This window comes from Dasypus novemcinctus, chromosome 12, assembly GCF_030445035.2.
Source record: "Dasypus novemcinctus isolate mDasNov1 chromosome 12, mDasNov1.1.hap2, whole genome shotgun sequence".
Lineage (NCBI taxonomy): Eukaryota > Metazoa > Chordata > Mammalia > Cingulata > Dasypodidae > Dasypus > Dasypus novemcinctus.
Genome location: NC_080684.1, coordinates 31,820,776 through 31,843,981, shown reverse-complemented (window position 1 = coordinate 31,843,981; position 23,206 = coordinate 31,820,776). Strand labels below are relative to the sequence as shown.

The following is a 23,206-nucleotide window of genomic DNA, read 5'->3' as shown; positions in this document are numbered from 1 at the left end:
TTTTAAAGTGACAGATAATTTTGTCCCACTCCAGGACTATTGCATCAGAATCTTCAGGGATGAAGTTTGGCTAACTATGACTTTAAAAGAGTTGTCAAGGGATTCTGAGTTGCAACCAAGGTTGCTAGGCCCTGCTCTGGAGTGGTCAAATCACCAACAGAAGGGCTTATGAATCCTCTTCATGGGAACAACTGACACATGAGCTTCCCAGTGAAGTTTCTCTAAAGACTGCCAGTCAGCATCAGGCTCCTTTTCCCTTCTGGGGTGCCAAATGGAATTCCCTAGGAAGTGACAAAACAAGCTCACTGAATACTCAAATCAAAATTTTACTTTGTCAACATTCCTGATACAATGTACAAGGTCTTGGAGAAATTATTTTTTACATACACCATATCATTTAATCACTTCCACAGTTGTGAGAGGATTACTGCCATTTTTTTTTTTAGATTAGGAAACCAATTCAGTGGTGATAGCCTAAAGTTACAAAATTATTAGGTATTTGAATAACATTATTAATATTGTTTGAGCTAACACATGTAAAGCACTTTCAGTACTTGGTATATGGTAAATAACCAGTAATAAGTGTTAGATCATCACTTTACATGCACTAATTTACTTAGTCCATAAGTAACCCCATGAAATTAACTGCTATCTATATCATCTCCATTTTACAGAGAGGGAAACTGGGATGAACTGACCCATAGAGTGATAGAGTTGGGACAGGAACTCAAACTATCTGGCTCCAGAATCTGGGCTTTTAGCCACTAAGTGTTAAGGTTCAGTCCACTGTATTCAACTACATTTGAGCCCAGTTCTGTCTGATGCCAAGGTATAGGCTTTTCCCATATACCAAATATAGGTGAATAGTATTTCCAGCTCCAGCAATCTCACAGTTCAGCTGGGGAGGCAGTATACTATGAAATGAGCAACTAAAGGCAGAGTCTAATTTAGTTGTAGACTATATGGTATAAACCCAGCAGAGTGGGGTTCCGCAAGGGCTGGCCTTGATACTATAGAGCTAGGTCTTAAGATTGAATAGGATTTGGATAAGCTAGAGGGAAAGCATATGTAAATGAAGCCAGAAAGGTTGAAATGAACATAGCAAATTCACAGTAGAGTGAGAACGTGGTCCCCTACAGTACCTATTAGAGACAGAAGAGAAAAAGGTTGACTTTGGATGGCTCACAGAATTTTTAGAATAAGGATAAGAAATGCAAGTGAGAAAGATCCAAGCCAACAGAATTATACTAACCCGTAAGAAGGCTGGTGCTGGGCTGGTGCTTAGCTTCTCCCTGCTGGCTCTTTATTCTCCCCCATCAAGGTAAATGACCAATAGAACCCCACTCATCTCCTTAAGTAGAACCTGGGTTTCTTTGATATAGCAGATGATTCAAACCTTAAGAGCCTATATCACATTATGCCAGACCTACAGCTTTCTAGCGACACTATCCAGAAAATAAACTGGAAGGCAGATTCTTTTTTCCAAATATACTGTCTCTCCTAGAGGTCTTTGAAATTTCCCATGTTAAGCATTGCTCTTCTGTTTCTTTAAAAAGAAATACATTTTCTTGGGAGTAAACACGTTAAATTTCTTAAATAATAATGGCATAGGTATCCTACCCCCTAGATTTATTATGACAATGTGTGTCCTAGACATGAAAAATAGGAATTGTTGAAAATCAGAGAAAGGGATTGGAAAGGACTTGGATATGAAGATAACTGTCTGATTTAGAATGTCCCCTAGGACTCTCTGCTTTTGGCCTTGAGAGAAACTTGAAAATGAATTGAAGGTTTTTCCTGAGTTACAGGTGTTAAGAACTGGTTGAAATGGCAAGAATACTTTAGTGCTAAAGTTAATTCAGTTCTTCCAAGATTTAAAGGCTATTGCTCATTCCCCCTTGTTAATCTAGGTTAACTTGATTCTTCTTTAGGGGGTCTATTTCTCAATTTAAAAAAAGATTTATTATTTATTTACACCCCCTCCCCTTGTTGCACTCACTGTGTCTGTTGTATGCTCATCTTTTTAGGAGGCACTGGAAACTGAACCTGGGACCTCCCATGTGAGGGGGAGGTGCCTAATGGCTTGACCCACCTCCATTCCTGCTTATCATGTCTCTCATTGTGTTTCCTCGTTGTGTCTCTTAGCTGCATCATCTCATTGCATCATCTTGTTGCATCAGCTTGCTGTCTTGCTAGTCTTCTTTAGGAGGCACTGGGAACCAAACCCAGGACCTCCCAAATGGTAGGTGGGTGCCCAACTACTTGAGCCACACCTCTTCCCTCAGTTTGTTTTTAATAATTCAAGAAATAAATCAGCATTTTTATGGAATGGTTTTTGTGTCCATGAGGTTCTACTATAGATTAGTGTTTTCCTAAATTTGTTCCATTGGACTTTTGCACCAAGAGCTCCTAGGGTACTAAAAATGGAGGCTTCTAGTCTCCACCACAAATCTAGTGATCCTAAATCTCAGGGGATAGGTGTTGGTCTCAGTTTCTTAAGCACCCCTAAGAACAATTGTTCTAGAGCAGTGGTTCTCAAACTTGAGGATGCATAGGAATCTCCTGGGGGACTTGTTAAAACTGATTGCCCGATCCCACCCCAGAGTTTTGGATTCACTAGGTCTGGGGTGGGGCCCTAAAATTTCCATGTGTAGAAGTTCCTAAGTGATGCTAATGCTAACTTTGAGAATCACTGTACTAAAACATTGTGAGGGGTACAAAGAATAATCAGAAGAATCGATATTTCCCCAAAGAAGAAATACAAATGGCCAGAAAGCATGTGAAAAGATGCCCAATATCATTAGTAATCAGGGAAATGCAAATCAAAACCACAATGAAATATTTTTTCACCAATTATTACAAATGTACCACCTAATGCAAGGTATTGATAATGGGAACTCTATTTTCTGATTGATTTTCTGTAAACCTACAACTTCTCTAATAAAAAACAAAGCAAAGCAAAGCAAAAACAGAACAAAACAAAACAAAAACCAACATAATGAGATACCACCTTATACTTACTAGGATGGCAATTATTTAAAAACTAGAAAATAACAAGTGCTGGTGAGGATGTGGAGAAATTGGAACCTTTATACAGCACATTACTGGTGGGAATATAAAATGGTACAGCCACTGTGAAAACAGTTTGGTGGTTCCTCAAAAAGTTAAACATCAGAGAGCGGATGTAGGGAAGTGGACTTGGCCCAATGGATAGGGTGTCCACCTACCACATGGGAGGCCCAAGGTTCAAACCCTGGGCCTCCTTGACCCGTGTGTACCTGGCCCATGCACAGTGCTGATGCGCGCATGGAGTGCTGTGACATGCAGGGGTATCCCCTGCATAGGGAAGCCCTACGCGCAAGGAGTGCACCCCGTAAGGAGAGCCGCCCAGCGCGAAAGAAAGTGCAGCCTGCCCAAGAATGGCGTTGCACACACGGAGAGCTGACACAAGATGATGCAACGAAAGAAACACAGATTCGCAACGAAAAAAAACACAGATTCCCGGTGCCGCTGATAAGGATAGAATCGGTCACAGAGGAATGCACAGTGAATGGACACAGAGAGAAGACAACTGGGAGGGCAGGGAAGGGGAGAGAAATTAAAAAAAAAAAAGAGAGAGCGGATGTAGCTCAGTGGTTGAGTGTTTTCCATGTATATGGTTCCGGGTTCAATCCCTGGTGCCTCCTTTTAAAAAAAAGTGTTAAACATGAATTACCATATGACCCATCAATTCCACTCCTAGGTAGGTATATATACCCAAAAGAACTGAAAGCAGGGACTCAAATAGTATATTTGTAAACTAGTGTTCATAGCACTATTCACAATCGCCAACAGTTGGAAGCAACCCAATTGTCCATCCATAGATTAATGGACAGATAAATTGTTCTATATCCACACAAAGGAATATTATTCAGCTTTAAAAAGAAATTATGTTCTCTTATATGCTACAACATGGATGAACCTTGAAAACATTACGTTGAGTGAAATGAGTGAGACGACAAGGACAATTATTGTATAATTCCACCTATATGAAATATCCAGAATGAAAAAAGAGACAGAATAAAGATTATGGGTTACCAGGGAGCATGGAGAGTTTTTGCTTAATAGGTACAGAGTTTCTGTTTGGTATCATGAAAAAGTCTTGGATGGTAATGCAACACTGAATGTAATTAATACCACTGAATTATATATTTGAATGTGGTTAAAAGGGGGAAATTCTGATATATATATGATACAATTCTTGTCATTAAAGAACTTATGATATAGCTGGGGGAGATAAGACACATACTCAAAAATATGACAAGGAATATAAAGTTATACATAATGTTTGACATTAGACCAGGTAGTCAGGAGGGGATGGATTTGATCTGGGCCCTAAAAGACAGGGGGCCTTAGATTCAGTAGAGAATAACGTGGGCATTCTTGTAGAAGAAGGTATAAATATGTAGGGGATGAGGGCTGGTACCTATTTCTCTGGTGTCGAGCTTTGAACAGGATATTAGAGGCGGGTAAGGCTGAAAAGGTGGGTGCTGGACTGTGAAGAGCCTTGAATGCTTGTTCCCCCACCCTGCCCCCTTCCTTCATAGTCCTTACCCAAAAACGCTGCACAGCCAGAAAGAGGAAGTCTCCCCGCTGAATGTGCAGAGAGGAAGTACAGGAGAGCTCTGAGGCCTCTGAGCTGACATGACTACTTTCAACCACGAGCCAATTGCAGAGGCAACAGGAAGACCAGTGCACCAACCAGGCGGGTCCCTCCGCCAAGAGGGTGTCACCACTGAAGCTGAAAGAGTGTTTGGAGAGATCAGGCATTGCTGACTGGATGCTCCTCTCTCTCGGTGGCCACCATGTCTTTGACCTCTGCCTACCAGCATAAGTTAGCAGAGAAGCTCACAATCTTGAATGATCGAGGTCAGGGCGTTCTCATCCGTATATATAACATCAAGAAGGTAAGTGTGAGCACCTGGGCCAGTACTAATGATTCCAGCAGTAGTGTGGCAAGAAACCCTGCGGCCAGTAGGTCCAGCAGATGGACGCTCTCCTCTCTCCCACTGGTTTAAGTGGGCTTCATTCACCCTCAGATTATATAGACCAGCCAGTGCTGGGAAGCAGAAGGGGAGGTTTCTTTTCAGGGCTTCCCCTTTCTAGGTATGATTTTTACCCCAGCGGGAGTGTCTGTTTCTTGCTGGGGTTCAGGGTAGGGAAAGGAGTGGGAAATAATTGTGTTCTGGGTCACTTGGATAAAGAGCTGAGGTCTAGAATTCTGGGTTTATTCTTTATTGCTGACCCTCCACACTGAAGACATTTGCAGTTGGGTCTTTTGGTAAAAATGTTTTGGCGGAAGTACTTCCCTAAAACGTTAAAAATATATATATAATATTTAGATAGAAAAGGGTAGGTGCCTTCTGAGGTTTAAGACAATTCATAATAAAGTGGAGGTGGGGATTTAGGAAAGAGCTATAGTCTGGTATGTGTGTGTGTGTGTGTGTTTAGGATAGGAACTGTGGAATTGGGAGAAGCTGGTGACAGAGATGGACAAGGGACTGGGCAAGCCATAGGGAAGTAAAGCAGTAAAGATGGGTGGGAGTGGGGAGTTTCTGGAAGAGAAAATAGGGGACTTTGAGGATGGAACTTTTGTGCATTTTTTGTAATAAATCACTAGGAACATGGTTTCTCTGTTACCATGACTTTTGTAAATGCCCTATGGGATGAGATACTTATTTAATGGACATAGTTGTGACACTGACAAAATCTAATTTCTGAGCAGCTTTTCTCACTCCTTCCGGCTTTGGTTGAGGGGCGGGGAGAGAGCTTCCTCTTTGTGCTGGGGCCAAGCAGACAGTAAGCTTTACCCAGCAAGATGAGATGTCCAGTTGTCATCTAGCTCCTATGATCATTGATTTAATATTCTGGAGCTTGTTCCTGACCTATTCTCATGCATTTATAATTAATTCCCAGATTTCTTTTTCCTAAGAAATTGTGAGAAAAAATGATGCAGGAGGAGGTATATTTCTTTTGGGCAAAAGAAAGGGTTGAAATATAATGTGGTTTATCTGTGCAGACATGTTCAGACCCCAAATCCAAGCCACCTTTTTTACTGGAAAAGTCCATGGAATCATCTCTTAAGTACATCAACAAGAAATTTCCCAACATAGATGTTCGAAACAGCACGGTGAGATACTCTTCTCTTCTCTTCTTTCTCGGAAAAACTCCATGCTTGAATCGCTTAAACTCTCCTCTTCTGACTTCTCCTTTTGTACGTAGCAGGGGATAGAGTAGCCTTTTTTTCCTTTTCCTAGGCTCAACCACAGGGCTTCAGGTTGTAGTTTAGAGAATTCTGAGAGAGAAAATGGGATTCTCCCAGAGTAAACTGGCGCAAAGCATAGCCCCTTTCTCCATTGTAGATCCACGAGACCGCTTACCTCTTGTAGAGGGAGACAGCTCTGTCAACCCAGCAGAGTGCATATATTTCATTGCTGTTCTTGTTTCCCACTAAGTGTTTCCCTGCTACTTGTCTCAGAATTATTCATCAAGTGGAATATTCTGTAATTTCCCTTATTAAATATTGGCCCTAGATTTCTCACCCATCTTACCTATACCATCTTCTCATTCTGCTTCTTGATATAAATCATAAACCTCTTTGGCTTAAAGGGTTTTTGAACTCTCCTCTCATTTAAACTTCTAAATCTAGTCAGGACCACATGCAACTGTCCTAGCTAGCTAGGGAATCTCCTTTATTTAAAGACCTTCAGTGAACTGTAGGATTTTCACTTTCCTCTGGCAGTGTATTTCAACCTTCTCTTAAGAATTTTTTGTGGGTAATCCTCATTTTTCTTGGGGTATTTTATAGCTCAACTGTCATCTTATTTTGTGTTTTTAATTTTGTTTTGTGTTTCTCTCAGCAACATTTGGGACCAGTACATCGGGAAAAAACTGAGATAATTAAATTCCTCACCAACTACTATCAGTCATTTGTGGATGTCATGGAATTCCGGGTGAGCTCTCTCTAGCCCAGGTCTCCAGCAAAGGCTGCTTCAGACACTATTCCTTTTCAAGGCTGTGCTCACTTATGCTGTTGAATACAATTATTTGCCAAAAATAAGAGAGATGTACTGATAAGGAAGGATATTGAAGTTGTATTGTTAAATGAAAGCAAGAATAGTATTTAATAAATAATAGTTTTATTTAAAGAGATACATAAGCTAATATACACATAGAATTAGTATAGACATAGGAAAGATTTGGACTATCATACATTAAACTGTTAAAAATAATTACCTTTGGGTGAATTATGATTGGCTTCAATTTACTAAGCTATACGTTTTTGTATTATTTGAGGTTTAAAAACATTTAACATATTTTCCCCAACATTTTGTTTCAAACCTACTGAAAAATTGCCAGAGTAGTACAGTGAATATTGTTCTACTCTTCATCTGGATTTGCCAATGGTTAGCATTTGTCATGCTTGCTTATCTCATTTTTTTCCCCCAAACCATTTGAGACATCATGGCGTTCCCTGTCCCCACCCCCAAAGGGCTTAGCATACATCTCTTCAGAACAAGAACATTTTCTTACCTAACCTTGGTACAGTTATCATACTCAGAAAATGTAACACCGCTACAATATTATTAGTAATAATCCGTAGCCCACATTCACAGTTCTACAATTGTCTGGAGGATCATACACTGAATTTAATTGTCATCTTTCTTTAGTCTGGAATTGTTTCTCAGCCTTTGTCTTTCATGACTGAATTTTTTGAAGAGTCCAGGGTAGGTATTTTTCAGAGTATCCCTCAATTTGGATTTGTCTGATTGTTAAGGGATTTTGTAAAGTAGGTAGGTTTGAATTGGACAGACCTGGTTTCAAATCCCAGCTTTACTACTTAACAAGCTGTGTGACTTTAGGCAAGTAACTCTTTGAATCCAGTTTCCTTATCTATAAAATGGGGAAAAAATATTTACAACATGAGTATTTGTGAGAATTAAATGAGACAATGCATGGAAAACATTTAACACAGTATTTAGCAAATGGTAATGTAATAGGCCTACAAATGTTAATTCCATTCCCTTCTGATTCCTTGTCTTCAGAGTATATGACTTGTGTAGTGACAGTGGCTGTGTAACTGGCTAAAAGTGAACCTCAGCTATATCCCTGGAGATTTATGCTGCAGGCAAGAGTTATAGAAAGGCCCTTTACTAGTGAATGAGGCAACATGAACCTAGACAAAGGTGTAAACGTCTCATAGCATAGAGGAAATTCTGATCATGGACTCTGCATTAAAATTCTGGTATTCTCTGCCATTTTGGGCAAGTTTCTTAACTGCTCTTAGCCTTGCTTTCCCTGCTTGTAAATTTAGATACAGTCTCTTTGGGAAGATAACCTTTTTTTTTTTTTTCCATTCATATTTTTTTTTTATTGACTTTGTAATAATATTACATTAAAAATATATATGTGAGGTCCCATTCAATCCCACCCCCCCACCCCCCCTCTCCCCCCCCAACAACACTCGTTCCCATCATCATGACACATCCATTGGATTTGGTAAGTACATCTTTGGGCACCTCTGCACCTCATAGACAATGGTCCACATCATGGCCCATACTCTCCTCCATTCCATCCAGTGGGCCCTGTGAGGATTTACAATGTCCGGTGATTACCTCTGAAGCACCATCCGGGGCAGCTCCATGTCCCAAAGACGCCTCCACCTCTCATCTCTTCCTGCCTTTTCCCATACCCATCGTCCACCATGTCCACTTTTCCCAATCCAATGCCACCTCTTCTATGTGGACATTGGATTGGTTGTGTCCATTGCACCTCTATGTCAAGAGGAGGCTCAGATTCCACCTGGATGCTGGATGCAATCCTCCCATTTTCAGTTGTAATCACTCTAGGCTCCATGGTGTGGTGGTTGTCGGGAAGATAACCTTTTTATTCCACATTTTAAGTATATAGTTTAAAACATTTTGTCAAATTTATACACATGTATAACCACTGCCACAGTGAAAATATAGAGAATTTTCATCATCCCAAACTTCCATTTGATCTCTAACTCCTAATTCTGGCCTTAAGCAACCAAGAATCTGCTTTCTATCACTATAGGTTAGATTTTTCTTTTCTAGAGGCCCATTAATTGAAATCTATACAGTATCTACTGTTTTGTGCACAACTTCTTTCACTTAGCATAATGTTTCTATGAAGTCCAATTTATCTATTTTTTTTTCTTTAGTTGTTCATGCCTCACCACCCCCAATGACTAGATGGCTCCTTCACCTGTCTGCTCATTGTCTGCTCGATGTATCTGCTCAGTATCTCTGCTCGTTGTCTGCTTGTCTTATTTAGGAGGCACCAGAAACCGAACCAGGGACCTCCCATGTGGGAGATGGGTGCCCAACTGCTTGAGCCACATCTGTTCCCCAGCATAATGTTTTTGAGATTTATTCATATTGTTGCATGTAGCAGCAATTCATTCTCTATTTTTTGCTGAGTGTCATTCCAATTTGTTTATCCATTTACCTGTTGAGAGACATTTGGATTATTTCAAGGTTTTGACCATTATACATAGTTACTATAGACATTTGGGCACAAATTTTTGTAGGGATATGTTTTTCATTTCATTTGGGTAAATATCCAGAAGTTGAATTGCTGAATCATATGGTAAATGTATGCTTAATTTTAAAAGAAATGGCCAAACTTTTTTTCCCAAAATGGTTATTCCATTTTACTCTCATCAGTAGTATAGAAGAAGAGTTCCAGTTTCACATTCTCATCAGCACTTGCTATTATCAGCCATTCTAGTGGGTGTGTAGTGCTATCTTATTGTGGTTTTAATTTGCATTTCCCTGATGACTAATATTGTTGAGTATCTTTTCATGTGTTTATTTGTCATTTTTTTTCTTTTGTGCAGTGCCTGTTCAAATCTTTTGGTCACCATCTGTTAAAAATAAACATATACGTACTCTTTAATCCAGCAATTCCACTCTTGGGTATTATTGCGTAGAAATGAAAGTACCAATAAGCAGTTATAGGGCCAGAAACTGGGAACAAAAACAATGACCATCAGTGGGAAAAAGACTGAGTGGACTATTTTGTGGCCATTAAAAAGAATGCATTAGTGTGTTACCAGATGACTTTGAGGATTTTCAGCCAGGTTGAGTGAGAAAGTCTTCTAGAATGTCAAGAAGGGTGTACTATTATCTGTTTTGTAATGCAAATGTGGCAATAATCCTGTCTCTCTCTTCTTTATATGACTAGGTTTATATAAATAGGAAGTAAAATAAGAAAGAACATTCTAGGTTGTTAAGCTGGTTTACCTAGGAGGCGGGCAGAATGGAGGATGGGTGCCGATGTGTGTGTGTGGGGGGACATGTCCACAATAAAACACTTATTTCATATGATTTTATTTATGTAAATCTATGTAGAGAAAATCCCTATCACACTAGAATAAGGGTTAATTGAAGTGACTGCATTACCTCCTAAGTACTTGAGAATAGGAGATGGCATCCAAGAACAGACTTACTTTGGGATTCATCAGTAAAAATAGGTTTGATTTTTGGCATTTTTCAAACAGCCTGTCGGGTGATGTGTTTTAGAACTTTTTTTTGTGGAAGAAGAGCAGGCTAGCCTGATGGGGGCCCACTGAAGGCTCACCGAGGAGGGACTTCTTCCCTTTATTTAACAGTGCCTCCCTTCCGTTATGCAGTGGCTCTCTAGGGTTTCTAAGGGAGGGAAACTTTCCCCTCAAATTCAGGTAGAACCTGTCACCTTCTCTTTATTCTTTATTCATTCCATCTCCAATTCTACCCCCAGGATCACGTATATGAACTTCTCAACACCATTGATGCCTGCCAGTGCCATTTCGATATCGTAAGAACCTTTGTAATTCTCTTCCACTCTGAAGCCACAGAAACTGTTGGAGCAGTAGGTTGGGATGGGGCTAGAAGAATGGTTACTTCATTTGTTCCTTTCCAGGACTATAATTCTTTTACAGAGAGTGCTGAAGTTAAATATAGTTACATGTTAAGTAGATCAGCCATATGGTTTATTTAAGGCAAAATTTTATAAAAATCTTAACTCTATGTCCAGCTCCCAAATTACCACCTTCTTTCCTGACCTCCTTTTATTTATTTTTAAAATATATTTTTATTAGAAAGATTGTGAACTTACAAAGCAATCATGTGCATGTAAGGAATTCCCATATAACACCCTTCCACCAACATTCTACATCGTTGTGGAATATTTGTTAAAGATTATGAGGTAATATCATCCCTAACCATGGTCTATAGCATACATTTGGTATATTTTTTCCATACTCCCTAATAGTAACACAATACATGTTTGTCATTGATGCAAGAATATTACAGTATTGCTGTTAACTATAGCCCATAGGTTACATTAATTGTATTTTCCTCATGTTTTTCCACATTCTTACCACCTTGTAATAGTGACATACATTTGTTCTAGTTCTTAGGACATTCTTGTATTTATACTGTTCACCACAATTCTCCACCCTTGGGTTCACTGTGTTATTCAGTCCCTAGATTATTCTCTAGTTTTCTTTCAATTGACATTACATCCCCAGACTATGCTTTTCAGCCACAATCCAATTTATAGACCCAGCTGCATTAGTTCTACTCACTATAATGTGTTACCATCAACTCTATCCATTTTCACACTTTTACAGTCAAGTTAATTAAAACCTCTACATACATTAAGCACCAGTCCCCTTTCTCAGCCCTCCTTTTATCTCCTTGTATCTTTTTTTTTTGAGGTACTGGGTCCTGGGTTCAATCCCCAGGATCCCATATGTGGGAAGGTGGCGTTCTACCACTGAGCCACATTGGCTCCTCTGAGTTGGTTTTTTGGTTTGTTTTGCTTGTTGTTGTTGTTTTTTTTTAGGAGGCACCAGAAACCGAACCTGGGACCTCCCATGTGGGAGGCAGGTGCTCAACCACTTGAGACACATCTGCTCCCCTCCTTGTATCTTGAGCTCACTTTAGTCCCTGACTTAAAAAAAAATTGAAATATAGATGTTTATTTTACAATCTAAAAGCATATTTATGTTTTTTAAAATATATTTTTATTATAGAAGTTGTGAACTTATGAAACAATCATGCACATGTGTGGAATTCCCATACAACACCCCTTCACCAACGTATCACACTGTTGTGGAACATTTCTTACAGACTATGAGATAATATCATCAGACTAGTACCACTAACTATGGTCCATAGCTTACATTTGGCATATTTTTTTCCATACTCCCCTATTATTAACACAGTATATCTGTGGCATTGGTGCAAGAATATTACAGTATTGCTGTTAACTCTAGTCTATAGATTACATTAATTGTATTTTTCCCATGCTTCTCCACATTCCCACCACCCTGCAATAGTGACAAAATGTGGTATATATACATATTGACGGAATACTTTTCTGCAATAAGAAGAAATGTAATTGGGATACATACGATAACACGGATGAATCTTGAAGACTTTATGCTAAGTGAAATAAGCCAGACTCAGAAGGACAAATATTGCATGGTCTCTCTAATATGAACTAAATATGAAGAATAAATGCATGGAGTTAAAACCTAGAGTATAGGTTATTAGGAAATAAGAGGAGGACTGTGAAGGAGTACTGATGCTTAATGTATGTAGATGTTTTAATTAACTTGACTGTAAACGTGTGGAAATGGATAGAGTTGATAGTAACACTTTATGGCGAGCAGCTCCTGACTTTTGTTCCATTTTTCTCCTTGTAAATTTATACTTCTGAATAGACTCATTTAGAGTCTATTTAGCTCTGTCTGGAATTGTTGGGGGAATATGGATATACAGATTAATTGGCTGTGATGTCCTTGGGTTCCCATGTATTTTCCTTGTAGAATCTCAACTTCGACTTCACTCGAAGTTACCTGGACTTGATAGTGACATACACCTCGGTTATTTTACTTCTGTCACGGATTGAGGATCGACGGGTACTCATTGGCATGTTCAACTGTGCCCATGAAATGCTGCATGGGCATAGGTGAGTAAAGGGATGTACTACACGAAGAGTCTTGCACATGGTTCTATGAGATAGAGGGTGGATTCAAAGAAAATAGGTGCCTGCTTTCTCTTATGAGAGCCTATAATCTACATGATGACCCAGGCAAAACAAATCAACTTAGAATACTTCTAAGGGCATGCACCAGCAGGTGTGCTTTTATATATAGTTAACTTTTGAATATCTGCTAGTGGATTATACAGTTTGCATTGCCGCTGATGTATTTTTAATCCTGGGTTGGCTTCCACTGTGCTTTTCAGGTTATTACAAAAACAAAGAAGTCTTTTTAGTATTGGTAGGAATAATATTAGAAAGGTAAAGATATTAGAGGTAATGTTTGATAATACATTTGAAGCCAAATATAAATGGCTTTTGGATTATCTGAAATTCCGTCTCCCCATTGGTGCAAATATAAGTACTTAAGGGATGAAAAATGAAGGCCAGAGGGATCAGAGGGGGCTGTGGCATATTGCTCTTAGAGTATGTGTGTGTTCCCATGTGTCTATATGGATACCTAGAGGTTTTAGTTTCCTGGCTACTAAAACAAACACCAGACAATGGATTGGCTTAACAACAAAAATCTGTTGGCTCATGGTATCAGAGGCTAGAAAGCTTGCTTCCTCCCAGGGTCAGTCAGTATCTTCTGCTGACCAGCAATCTTTGGGGTTCCTTGTCTTTTCTGTCACATGGCAGTGTCTTCTCCTTTCTCTTCAGAGTCCATTGACTTCCAGTTGCATTGCTTCTCTTGTGGCTTCGCTCTCTGTGGCCTTTTCTATAAGGCCTTTACTAATTGGATTAAGACACATCCTGTTTCCCTTGGGCCACAACCCATTAAAAGGTCCCATTTACAACAGGTTCAAACCCACCGGAATGGATTAAGATTAAGAACATGTTTTCCTGGGGATACACAACTCCAAGACACCACACTAAATGTGTGCCTTACCCATTAGCTTTAAATGGTAAATATCCTTTTATCCTTTTGGGTTGTATACAGATTTTTAAAAAAAAAGATTTATTTATTTCTCTCCCTTTCCCCCCACCCCCGGTTGTCTGTTCTCTGTGTCTATTTGCTGCGTGTTTTTCTTTGTCCGCTTCTGTTGTTGTCAGCGGCACGGGAATCTGTGTTTCTCTTTGTTGCGTCATCTTGTTGTGTCAGCTCTCCCTGTGTGCAGCGCCATTCCTGGGCAGGCTGCATTTTCTTTCGCACTGGACGACTCTCCTTACAGGGCACACTCCTTGCGCATGGGGCTCCCCTACATGGGGGACACCCCTGCGTGGCAGGGCACTCCTTGCGTGCATCAGCACTGCGCATGGGCCAGCTCCACATGGGTCAAGGAGGCCCGGGGTTTGAACCGTGGACCTCCCATATGGTAGACGGATGCCCTAACCACTGGGCCAAGTCCACCGCCTGTATACAGATTTGAGTCCAGGTCTATTACTTGAATTTCCAACTAATCCACAAGCATTTATTTATTTATTTATTTTAAAAGATTTTATTATTTATTTATTTCTTTCCCCTTCCCCCCTGCCCCATTGTCTGCTCTGTGTCCATTCTCTGTGTGTTTTTCTGTGTCGGTTTGCATTCTTGTCAAGTGGTACCAGGAATCTGTGTCTCTTTTTGTTGCGTCATCTTGCCACGTCAGCTCTCCACGTGTGTGGCACCACTCCAGGGCAGGCTGTGCTTTTTTCATGTGGGGTGGCTCTCCTTGCGGGGCATACTCCTTGTGTGTGGGGCACCCCTATACCGGGGGCACCCCTGTGTGGCATGGCGCTCCTTGCATGCAGCAGCACTGTGCATGGGCCAGCTAACCACACAGGTCAGGAGGCCCTGGGGATCGAACCCTGGACTTCCTATATGGTAGGCGGTTGCTCTATCAGTTGAGCCACATCCGCTTCCCTGAACAAGCATTTAAAGAGCACCTATAATATATCCAACTCTATTTCATATGCTTATAAGGAAGAAACTTTTATGGACCTGCTCCAAATTGTGTGGTTCTAGCTAACCACAGCTTAGTCCACTTGGACCTAAATGGGACACCTATGTATGTAATTCACAGTTTAGTATGTATGTCTTTGGAGGTGATGCAGAATGCCAGTCTATGCACACATCTTTATCCCATATGCAAACATGAGAGTTCATGTCATAACTGGAAGGGCATTTTGCCTAGGGGCCCTGGTGGATTTATAGATTGGTTAAGGGAGGCTTGTAATTCCCCTTTCCTCCACTTTCTTCCAGTGACCCCAGTTTTGCTCGTCTGGGTCAGATGGTCTTGGAGTATGACCATCCTCTGAAGAAGCTGACAGAGGAGTTTGGACCCCACACAAAGGCAAGTTTCCTGAGAGAGTATAGAGTCTTCAGCAGAAGTATATTGTCTCCATTATTGTCATTAACAGTTCATTGCTTTTCCCCTCCAGGCTGTGAGTGGGGCTCTCCTCTCTTTGTACTTCCTCTTTGTCAGAAGAAACCAGGGGGCTGAGCAGTGGCGCAGTGCCCAGCTCCTGAGTCTCATCGGCACCCCTTCAGCCATGATTAACCCTGCCAGTTCAGACACGGTGAGTTCTCTTTTCCTTTTGTTAGTAGAGACAGTCCCTTTGCTAAGGCATCTCTGTAGAAGGTACTTTTTCCAGGAAATATCTGTTCGAAGAGTGCCATAACCTTTCTCTAAGATGTGCCTCTAAGTTTGGTGGCTTCTTGTAACTGAAAAGTCGCTATTGGTTTGGTTGGTGCTTTTGTTTGGACCAGGATTAGTATGTGCCTGCCCATAGAAGGAATTTAGAAAATATTCGTAGAATGATGGATGGATGGATGAATGAAAGGTGGAGAAACTGAGTCATTAGGCATCTATGTAGTTCAGCAGGAACTTGAGTTTTGGAGTCAATCAATTAAATATTTTTTGTTCAACTACTATGGGTACAAAGTCTTTCCTTCAAAGAACATATAGTCCATAGGGAAGACATGCCAGGTAGTCATTCAAGTACAATTGATGGTACAAGATGTGATAAGTGTCAAATGAATGATTTACATTTTAAGTGGTAAAAGAATTGTAAGGAGGGAGAAATCATGAGAAGGTTTTATCAAGTGCTGCTTTTGTGTTATTAAAAGTGTCTGAACTCTTGAGAAATTATGTTACACCTTTTATTTGTCCTGACTCCCAGCCCAAGCTCCTTTCCCTTTTCACAACTATAGTCCTTTTTCCTCACTCTATTTTCACTGAACTACAGGACACTTATCAAAGTGTCCTAATCCAGTCTGGTAAAATAATAGTTTTGATACTCAGATTCTAGCATGACTGCCCTTGTCACTTTTCTTCTTCTTTTTTAGAAATGTATTTTTTACTTATTTTTAAAACATACATACAGCTCACAAAATGTTACGATAAAAAACATAGGAGGGAAGCGGAGTTGGCCCAATGGATAGGGCATCTGCCTACCACATGGGAAGTCCGTGGTTCAAACCACAGGCCTCCTTGACCCATGTGGAGCTGGCCCATGTGCAGTGCTGATGAGTGCAAGGAGTGCCCTGCCATGCAGGGGTGTCCCCTGCGTGGGGGAGCCCCACGCGCAAGGATTGTGCCCCGTAAGGAGAGCTGTCCAGTGTGAAAGAAAATCCAGCCTGCCCAAGAATGGCACTGCGCACATGGAGAGCTGACACAACAAGATGATGTAACAAAAAGAGACACAGATTCCCAGTGCTGCTGATAAGGATGGAAGCGTCCACAGAAGAACACACAGTGGATAGACACAGAGAGCAGACAACTGGGGCGGGGGGGGGGGGGGGCGAGAAATAAAGAAAAAAAACAAAATCTTAAAAAAAAAACATAGGAGGTTCCTGTATGCCCCACTCCCCACACTCCCCATTTTTCTCACATCAACAACTTCTTTCATTAGTGTGGTACATTCATTGCATTTGATGAATACATTTTGGAGCACTGCTATACAGCATGGATTACAGTTTACATTGTAGTTTACACTCTCTCCCAGTCCACTCAGTGGGTTATGGCAGGATTTATAATGTCCTGCCTCTGTCCCTGCAATATCATTCAGGACAATTTCAAGTCCCGAAAATGCTCCCATTTCACACCTCCTTTTCCCTCTCCTTGCCTTCAGCAACTCCAGTGGTGTGATTGTCTTCATATGAATGATATAATCTCTCCCATTTCTAGAGTCACTATAATTCTATAGTAGAATACCAATAAGTCCACTGTAGCCCATATTTTATTCCCCATTTCTGAGAGCACTGTGATGGCGATGCCCACTCCATCTCTCAATTGAGAGGGGCCTTTGACCCACATGGCTGATGGATGGGACTCTCCTGCCTGCAGTTGTAGACTCTCTCAGTTCCTTGGTGTGGTGGTTGTCCATCCTCACCTCCTTGTTACTTGTCCTGGGTGAGTCCAATGAAGTGGAGAGTAGTGCTGCAACTCCACTGAGGCTCAGGGCTCACCTGGCACATGGATAGTCCAGAGATTCAAGTCTCCTGGGCATATACCAACCCCAGCACCAACCACACATTCAATACAGCACCAACCACAGGTCCAACTCCATCATACTCCTTTTTTTCTTTAAGGGAAGACTAAGGTAAATAACTGCTTGACCATCTCTGCCTCTCTTCTCACAGATAGCCTGTGAGTACCTGTCCATGGAAGTGATAGAGCGCTGGATTATCAGTAAGTCTTGGGAGATTAGGTGGGAATGGATGGTAGCACGTTGCGTGGAAAGCAAGTTCTAAAAGTCTTTTTGTCCTTACTGTTTTACCTCCTTACAGTTGGGTTTCTTCTTTGCCATGGTTGCCTCAACTCCAATAGCCAGTGCCAGAAGCTGTGGAAGCTGTGTCTGCAGGGCTCCCTGTATATCACTCTCATCCGGGAGGATGTTCTACAAGTGCACAAGGTCACAGAGGACCTGTTTAGCAGTTTGAAAGGGTAAGAGACATGAGAGACATGGGAGTCAAACTGATCTTCTTTGAGGATTGTTAGCTGCCCCTCCTCACATCATTTTCCAATCTCTGTGAGTGCGCCTATGAGTATAGGTGGTAAGAATTCTAATTCTTGAAGAAATGTTTATTTCAGTGTTTACTATTTGCTAGGCACTCCACTGAGTTACAGAATAGAATAATTAATATGACAGCATAGAGGTTAAGAGCATGGACTCTGAAACCAGACTGCTTGTACTTGAACTCCAGCTCTACTACTTGCTAGCTGTGTCACCCTGTAAGACAATTCATTTCCCCATGCCATGCCTTGATTTCCTCCTCTATAAAATGAGAATAATAATAATACCTATCTCATAGGGTTGTTATAAGGAATACAAGAGTTACTACTTTGTAAAGCACTTAGAGAAGTGCTCGGCACATTGTAAGTGCTGTGTGCTGGTTAAATTAAGAAAAAAAAGGCAGGTTCCTGTTCTAAAGGAGCTTACAAGTTGATGGAAAATAGGTGAACAAGCGGTTGTGATATAGTGAGGGATTGTGATGTGTAAACACAGAGTGCTATGGAAGCATTTGGAAGGCACTTAAACTGGCCTCAGAAAATCCAGAAAGGTTTTCTGGGGACAGGTCAACCTGAAGAGTTAAGCAGGTGAAGTATGTGTGTGTGAAGAGTGTGTGTGTGTTTGTTTGTGTGTGGGGATGAAAAAGCAGAGATGGAGCTTAAGACAGAGAAAGATACTTTAGGCAGAAACTATCAAGGTTCTAAGAAATTCTTGTAGTTCAGTGCATGGGCATCTCGGTTACAGAGGTGAGGATGTCAAGAGAAGGGTTTGGAGAGGTAGGCTGGGGCTTGTATGTCCTGCTGTCGAGTTTGAACTTGTCCTAACGATGACAGATAGCCATTGGGTGATTTTAAACAAGGGAGTGATATGATGATATTTTGCATTTTTGAAAAAAATCACTCTGGATGCAGGGAAGAGAAGAGATTAGGTGGACAAAACCAGAGGCAAGGATTAATTTAGCAAATTAGGAGGAACTGAGGTTGACATCAAGGATTTTGGCATGGATACCTGGCATTCATTAAGGTAGAAAACATGGGAAGAAAAGCAGGCTTGTGGGGAAATGATTATTTTCAGTATGGAACAGGTTGAATTTGAAGCATGTACAGCTCTAACATTCTTTGATTCTGCTAAATTCAGTAAGGGGATGGTTTGGAGAAGGGAAATGAGAGGTTATGAAGTGTCACTAATGTGGCAATGGTGATACTGGATGAGAGAAGATAATGCGAGGAACATGGAGTGCAGAGTCTAAGGTAATGCTGGGATTTCTGAGCATGGGTGACTAGGAGAAAAAAGAGTTTGGTCAGTGGAGTTAAATATTGCAGACGAACTACAAACAACGGAAAGGTCAATTAATTTGTAGTACAAAAGTTCACAGTGACCTTGGAGAGAGCAGTTTGTTTAGTGTCAAAGGCCTTGTGAGGTCTAAGCAGTCGTGAGAGGGGAGAAAGTTAGAGTGTAGGTCCTCTTCGCAGGAGTTGGGTGGTTTGGGAGAATGGGCAAAGTTCTATAGTTGTCAGGGTCCAGAGAGGGTCTTTTTTAGAATGGGGGAGGTTTTGAACTTGTTTTTTAGAAGAAAAGAGCCAGTGGAGAGGGAGAGATTAAAGAAGAGACAATGGGCTAATGGATAAAGTTAATTTCTTAGAGGAGGTGGTGGTGGTAGTAGTGATGGGAGCCAAGGTAGAGCTGCCAAGGTAGAGCTGGAGTAAGTACTTTGACTTGAGAGCAGGGCCTGTGTCATACTCATGTGCTACTTCTTTTTATCCCCTTCAAGCCTGGAAGAGTATCTTGACTCCAAGGTTTTAAGTCAGGAGCACAGGGCAAGAAGTCAATGGGTTCTAGTCCCAGTTCAGCTATTAAAGCCGTATGTGATTGTAGGCAAATAATTTCCCTTCTCTTCATATTATTTTTCTCATTTGCAAAATAAGGTAGACCTGAATAATCTCTAGGCTGAGTTTTTGAATGGGACAGTATGGGAAGTAAGGTTTCGAAGGATCCTGCTATTTAGGGCTGCCCATCCTGCTGCTGGGCTGTGGTTTGGAATCTCTGAGGACTGGAAAAGTGGTACGAGGGCACTAACAGGTGGTATGGCTAACCCTGCTGTGCTTGTGTGAATCCTCAGGTACGGCAAGCGAGTGGCAGACATAAAGGAAAGCAAGGAACATGTAATTTCAAACAGGTAAAGGTGGGGAATGGACTCCCGGAGAGCGGATAGCATAGGACTGTCTCCTGAACTTTGTTCTCATCTAAGTTATCTCCAGTTTCTGTATAGTCTTGGTGCCTCAACCCAGGAACTTGCTGCTGACACACAGATTTTGGTGTGTTCTTGCCAAGTCTAACTTTAGTGTTGAACTTTCCTCCTGCCTGAAACCCCTTTTTAAATGCAGATAGACGTCTTCTGTGCTAACTGTGGAGGATTTTTTAAGTGTGGGAGAGGCAATATTGTCTAATCTCCTCTTTCCTTCCTCAGTGGCCAGTTTCACTGTCAAAGGCGGCAATTTCTGCGACTAGCAGTGAAGGAGTTGGAGATTGTGTTAACCGATGAACCAGGACTACTGGGTCCCAAGGCAAGAAAAAGAAATGGTGGGAGGCAGGGGCCAGGGGTGGGGATGATGCCCAATGAATGAAACCAGACTTTATGAGGAGTGCCTTTGCATTCCTCAGATTTTTGCATTTCTGAGTCTTTTATGATCTATTTGTATGTGTGCATGTTGATTACTTTGAATCTTCTTGGAGTACTCCAAAACTTTTTTTTTTTTTATGGCACTTTTCGTAGTAGGTCATGTTTTATAGCTATTTGTGTACTTTTCTTCCCTTTGAGAGTGAACTAATTGGAGACAATTTTTTTCCCTAAACCTTGTAGAGCTTTGTCGAACCACATAAATGCCCAGTAAATATTTCTAAAATTTAATATGTTGGGGGGGGCGTGGTAGTGGTACTGACTGGGAGTTAATGTCAGCATATACACATCTCTGTCACATAGCTGAGATTTTTGTGGTCTGGATGTTTAAAATTGGACACTGTTGCTGGTGTCACTATACATTGTGCCTGGATCCATGTTATCATGGTAGTTTTCTCTGTGATTTAAGATCCATTTTTTAGGTTAAAAACCCTAACAGTCGGTACTCTCTGTAGGCCCTTTTGGCTTTCATGGCCCTGTCCTTCATTCGTGATGAGGTCAACTGGCTGGTTCGCCACACAGAAAACGTCACCAAGACCAAGACACCTGAGGACTATGCTGACCCGTTAGTACTTGATGTGGTTAAGAACCTTGACCTTAGGTGGACTGGGGGAACGGGACAGAGAAGGATCAGATCGCCTCAGGAGGTCTAAATTTCTGCCCTATTATTACTGATTGGTCTTTTTTTTTTTTTTAAAGATTTATTTATTTATTTAATTTCCCCCCCTCCCCTGGTTGTCTGGTCTGTTCTTGGTGTCTATTTGCTGCATCTTGTTTCTTTGTCCGCTTCTGTTGTCGTCAGCGGCACGGGAAGTGTGGGCGGCGCCATTCCTGGGCAGGCTGCACTTTCTTTTCATGCTGGGCAGCTTTCCTCACGGGCGCACTCCTTGCGCGTGGGGCTCCCCCACGCGGGGGACACCCTTGTGTGGCACGGCACTCCTTGCGTGCATCAGCGCTGCGCATGGCCAGCTCCACACGGGTCAAGGAGGCCCGGGGTTTGAACCGCGGACCTCCCATATGGTAGACGGACGCCCTAACCACTGGGCCAAAGTCCGTTTCCCCTGATTTGTCTTAATTCATAGTTCTAGTCTCATACATCTCTCTTTTCTCATCCTCTGCTTTATATAGGAGCATTGCAGAACTGCTTTTCTTATTGGAGGAGATTAGAGCTCTGGTCCGAAGACACGTCAGAGTGATACAGCAATACCACCTTCAGTACTTGGCCAGATTCGATGCTCTAGTGCTCAGTGACATCATTCAGGCATGTTTCATTGATTATACTTTGGAAAATTTTGGCGTGATCCCTGGTTATTTTTCCCTTGGAGCCACCCTGGCTGAATCTCATGTTCTGTAGATTGGATATAAAAAAGACTGATTTCTCCCTCTGCATTTGTTTTCTAAAAAAAGAACTAATAATCTCAGCAGTCTCTTTTTTCCCCTAAGTGAAACTACGTAGAAATAGAGAAAAATTAAAAAATCTGTGTGTTAGCCTGATAGGGAAATAGAGAGTCTTCTATCTCTCACTTGTTTTTTTTTGTTCTGTTTGTGGCATTTAATAACCCTTCTACCTTCATTCACTGAGCCATTTGGTTCTAGTTTCTCTCCTGGTGGGACCTATGTCCACTGGACTGTCACTCCACCTTGTCTTTCAGAACCTATCAGTGTGTCCTGAGGAGGAGTCCGTCATCATGTCCTCATTCGTCAGTACTCTCTCCTCTCTGAATCTCAAACAAGGTACCTGGAGGGAGGTGGGGAAGGTAGGGAGATCATGAGGGTGAGCATCTTTTTCTTAGAAATATTGATCTTTTGGACAAGAGGTGGGACAAGATGACTTTGAAAAAGACTTGCCAATTCTATGTAGTCTGGATTTTAGAGTGCTGTTTTATTATTTCATTTTAAATTTGCTTCTGGATTTTTTTTCTTTGCAGTTGAAAATGGAGAAAAATTTGAATTCTCTGGATTGAGGCTGGACTGGTTCCGCCTTCAGGTAATGGTCTGTTTCTGTTAAGGGTTCCCCATCCTCAGATTTTTCCTCCCTTCACAATCCCTCCTTCTTTTATCCTTTAAGCTCTTCTAAATGGAGGGATTCAGCCTTGAAAAACTGCTGATTGGACAGGGCACATGCAGGCCAAACTGTAGTCTCAAGACTGGGGATATTTTCTTTGATCTTTGTTTTTCTCCACCCTCTCCCCAACTCCAATTCCAGGCATATACCAGTGTGGCTAAGGCCCCCCTGCATCTGCATGAGAACCCTGACTTAGCCAAGGTGATGAACCTCATTGTCTTTCACTCCCGAATGCTGGATTCCATAGAGAAAATGCTGGTGGAAACCTCTGACCTGTCTACCTTCTGGTATGTCCTGGTTCATAGCTTTTCATCAGATCACTTGATCTCTTGCCTGGCCTCTGTGGAGGCTTGTAATTCTCCTAGAAAGCTGGGAAAGTCTTTTATCTTTGAAATCTCCTTAAGGGCAGATGTTCAAACTCCATAGCTCACCTT

At 41.5% G+C, this 23,206-nt stretch overlaps 1 protein-coding gene across 1 annotated transcript in view; it reads left to right on the top strand.

Annotated features, from left to right (window-relative positions):
* Positions 1-4,738: 4,738 nt before the first annotated feature.
* The window catches only part of NCKAP1L (NCK associated protein 1 like), a 45,537-nt gene continuing 27,069 nt past the window's right edge, over positions 4,739-23,206 (top strand). Inside the window, exons 1-16 of the mRNA XM_058308068.2 lie at positions 4,739-4,946; positions 6,059-6,169; positions 6,900-6,992; positions 10,804-10,860; positions 12,881-13,023; positions 15,278-15,368; positions 15,457-15,594; positions 17,660-17,708; positions 17,807-17,963; positions 20,150-20,206; positions 20,498-20,594; positions 21,163-21,272; positions 21,836-21,968; positions 22,360-22,441; positions 22,636-22,694; positions 22,914-23,059. Of these exons, the coding sequence (XP_058164051.1) occupies positions 4,845-4,946; positions 6,059-6,169; positions 6,900-6,992; positions 10,804-10,860; positions 12,881-13,023; positions 15,278-15,368; positions 15,457-15,594; positions 17,660-17,708; positions 17,807-17,963; positions 20,150-20,206; positions 20,498-20,594; positions 21,163-21,272; positions 21,836-21,968; positions 22,360-22,441; positions 22,636-22,694; positions 22,914-23,059 (1,625 nt within the window). The 5' untranslated portion in view covers positions 4,739-4,844. The remainder of the gene's footprint in view (positions 4,947-6,058; positions 6,170-6,899; positions 6,993-10,803; positions 10,861-12,880; positions 13,024-15,277; positions 15,369-15,456; positions 15,595-17,659; positions 17,709-17,806; positions 17,964-20,149; positions 20,207-20,497; positions 20,595-21,162; positions 21,273-21,835; positions 21,969-22,359; positions 22,442-22,635; positions 22,695-22,913; positions 23,060-23,206) is intronic.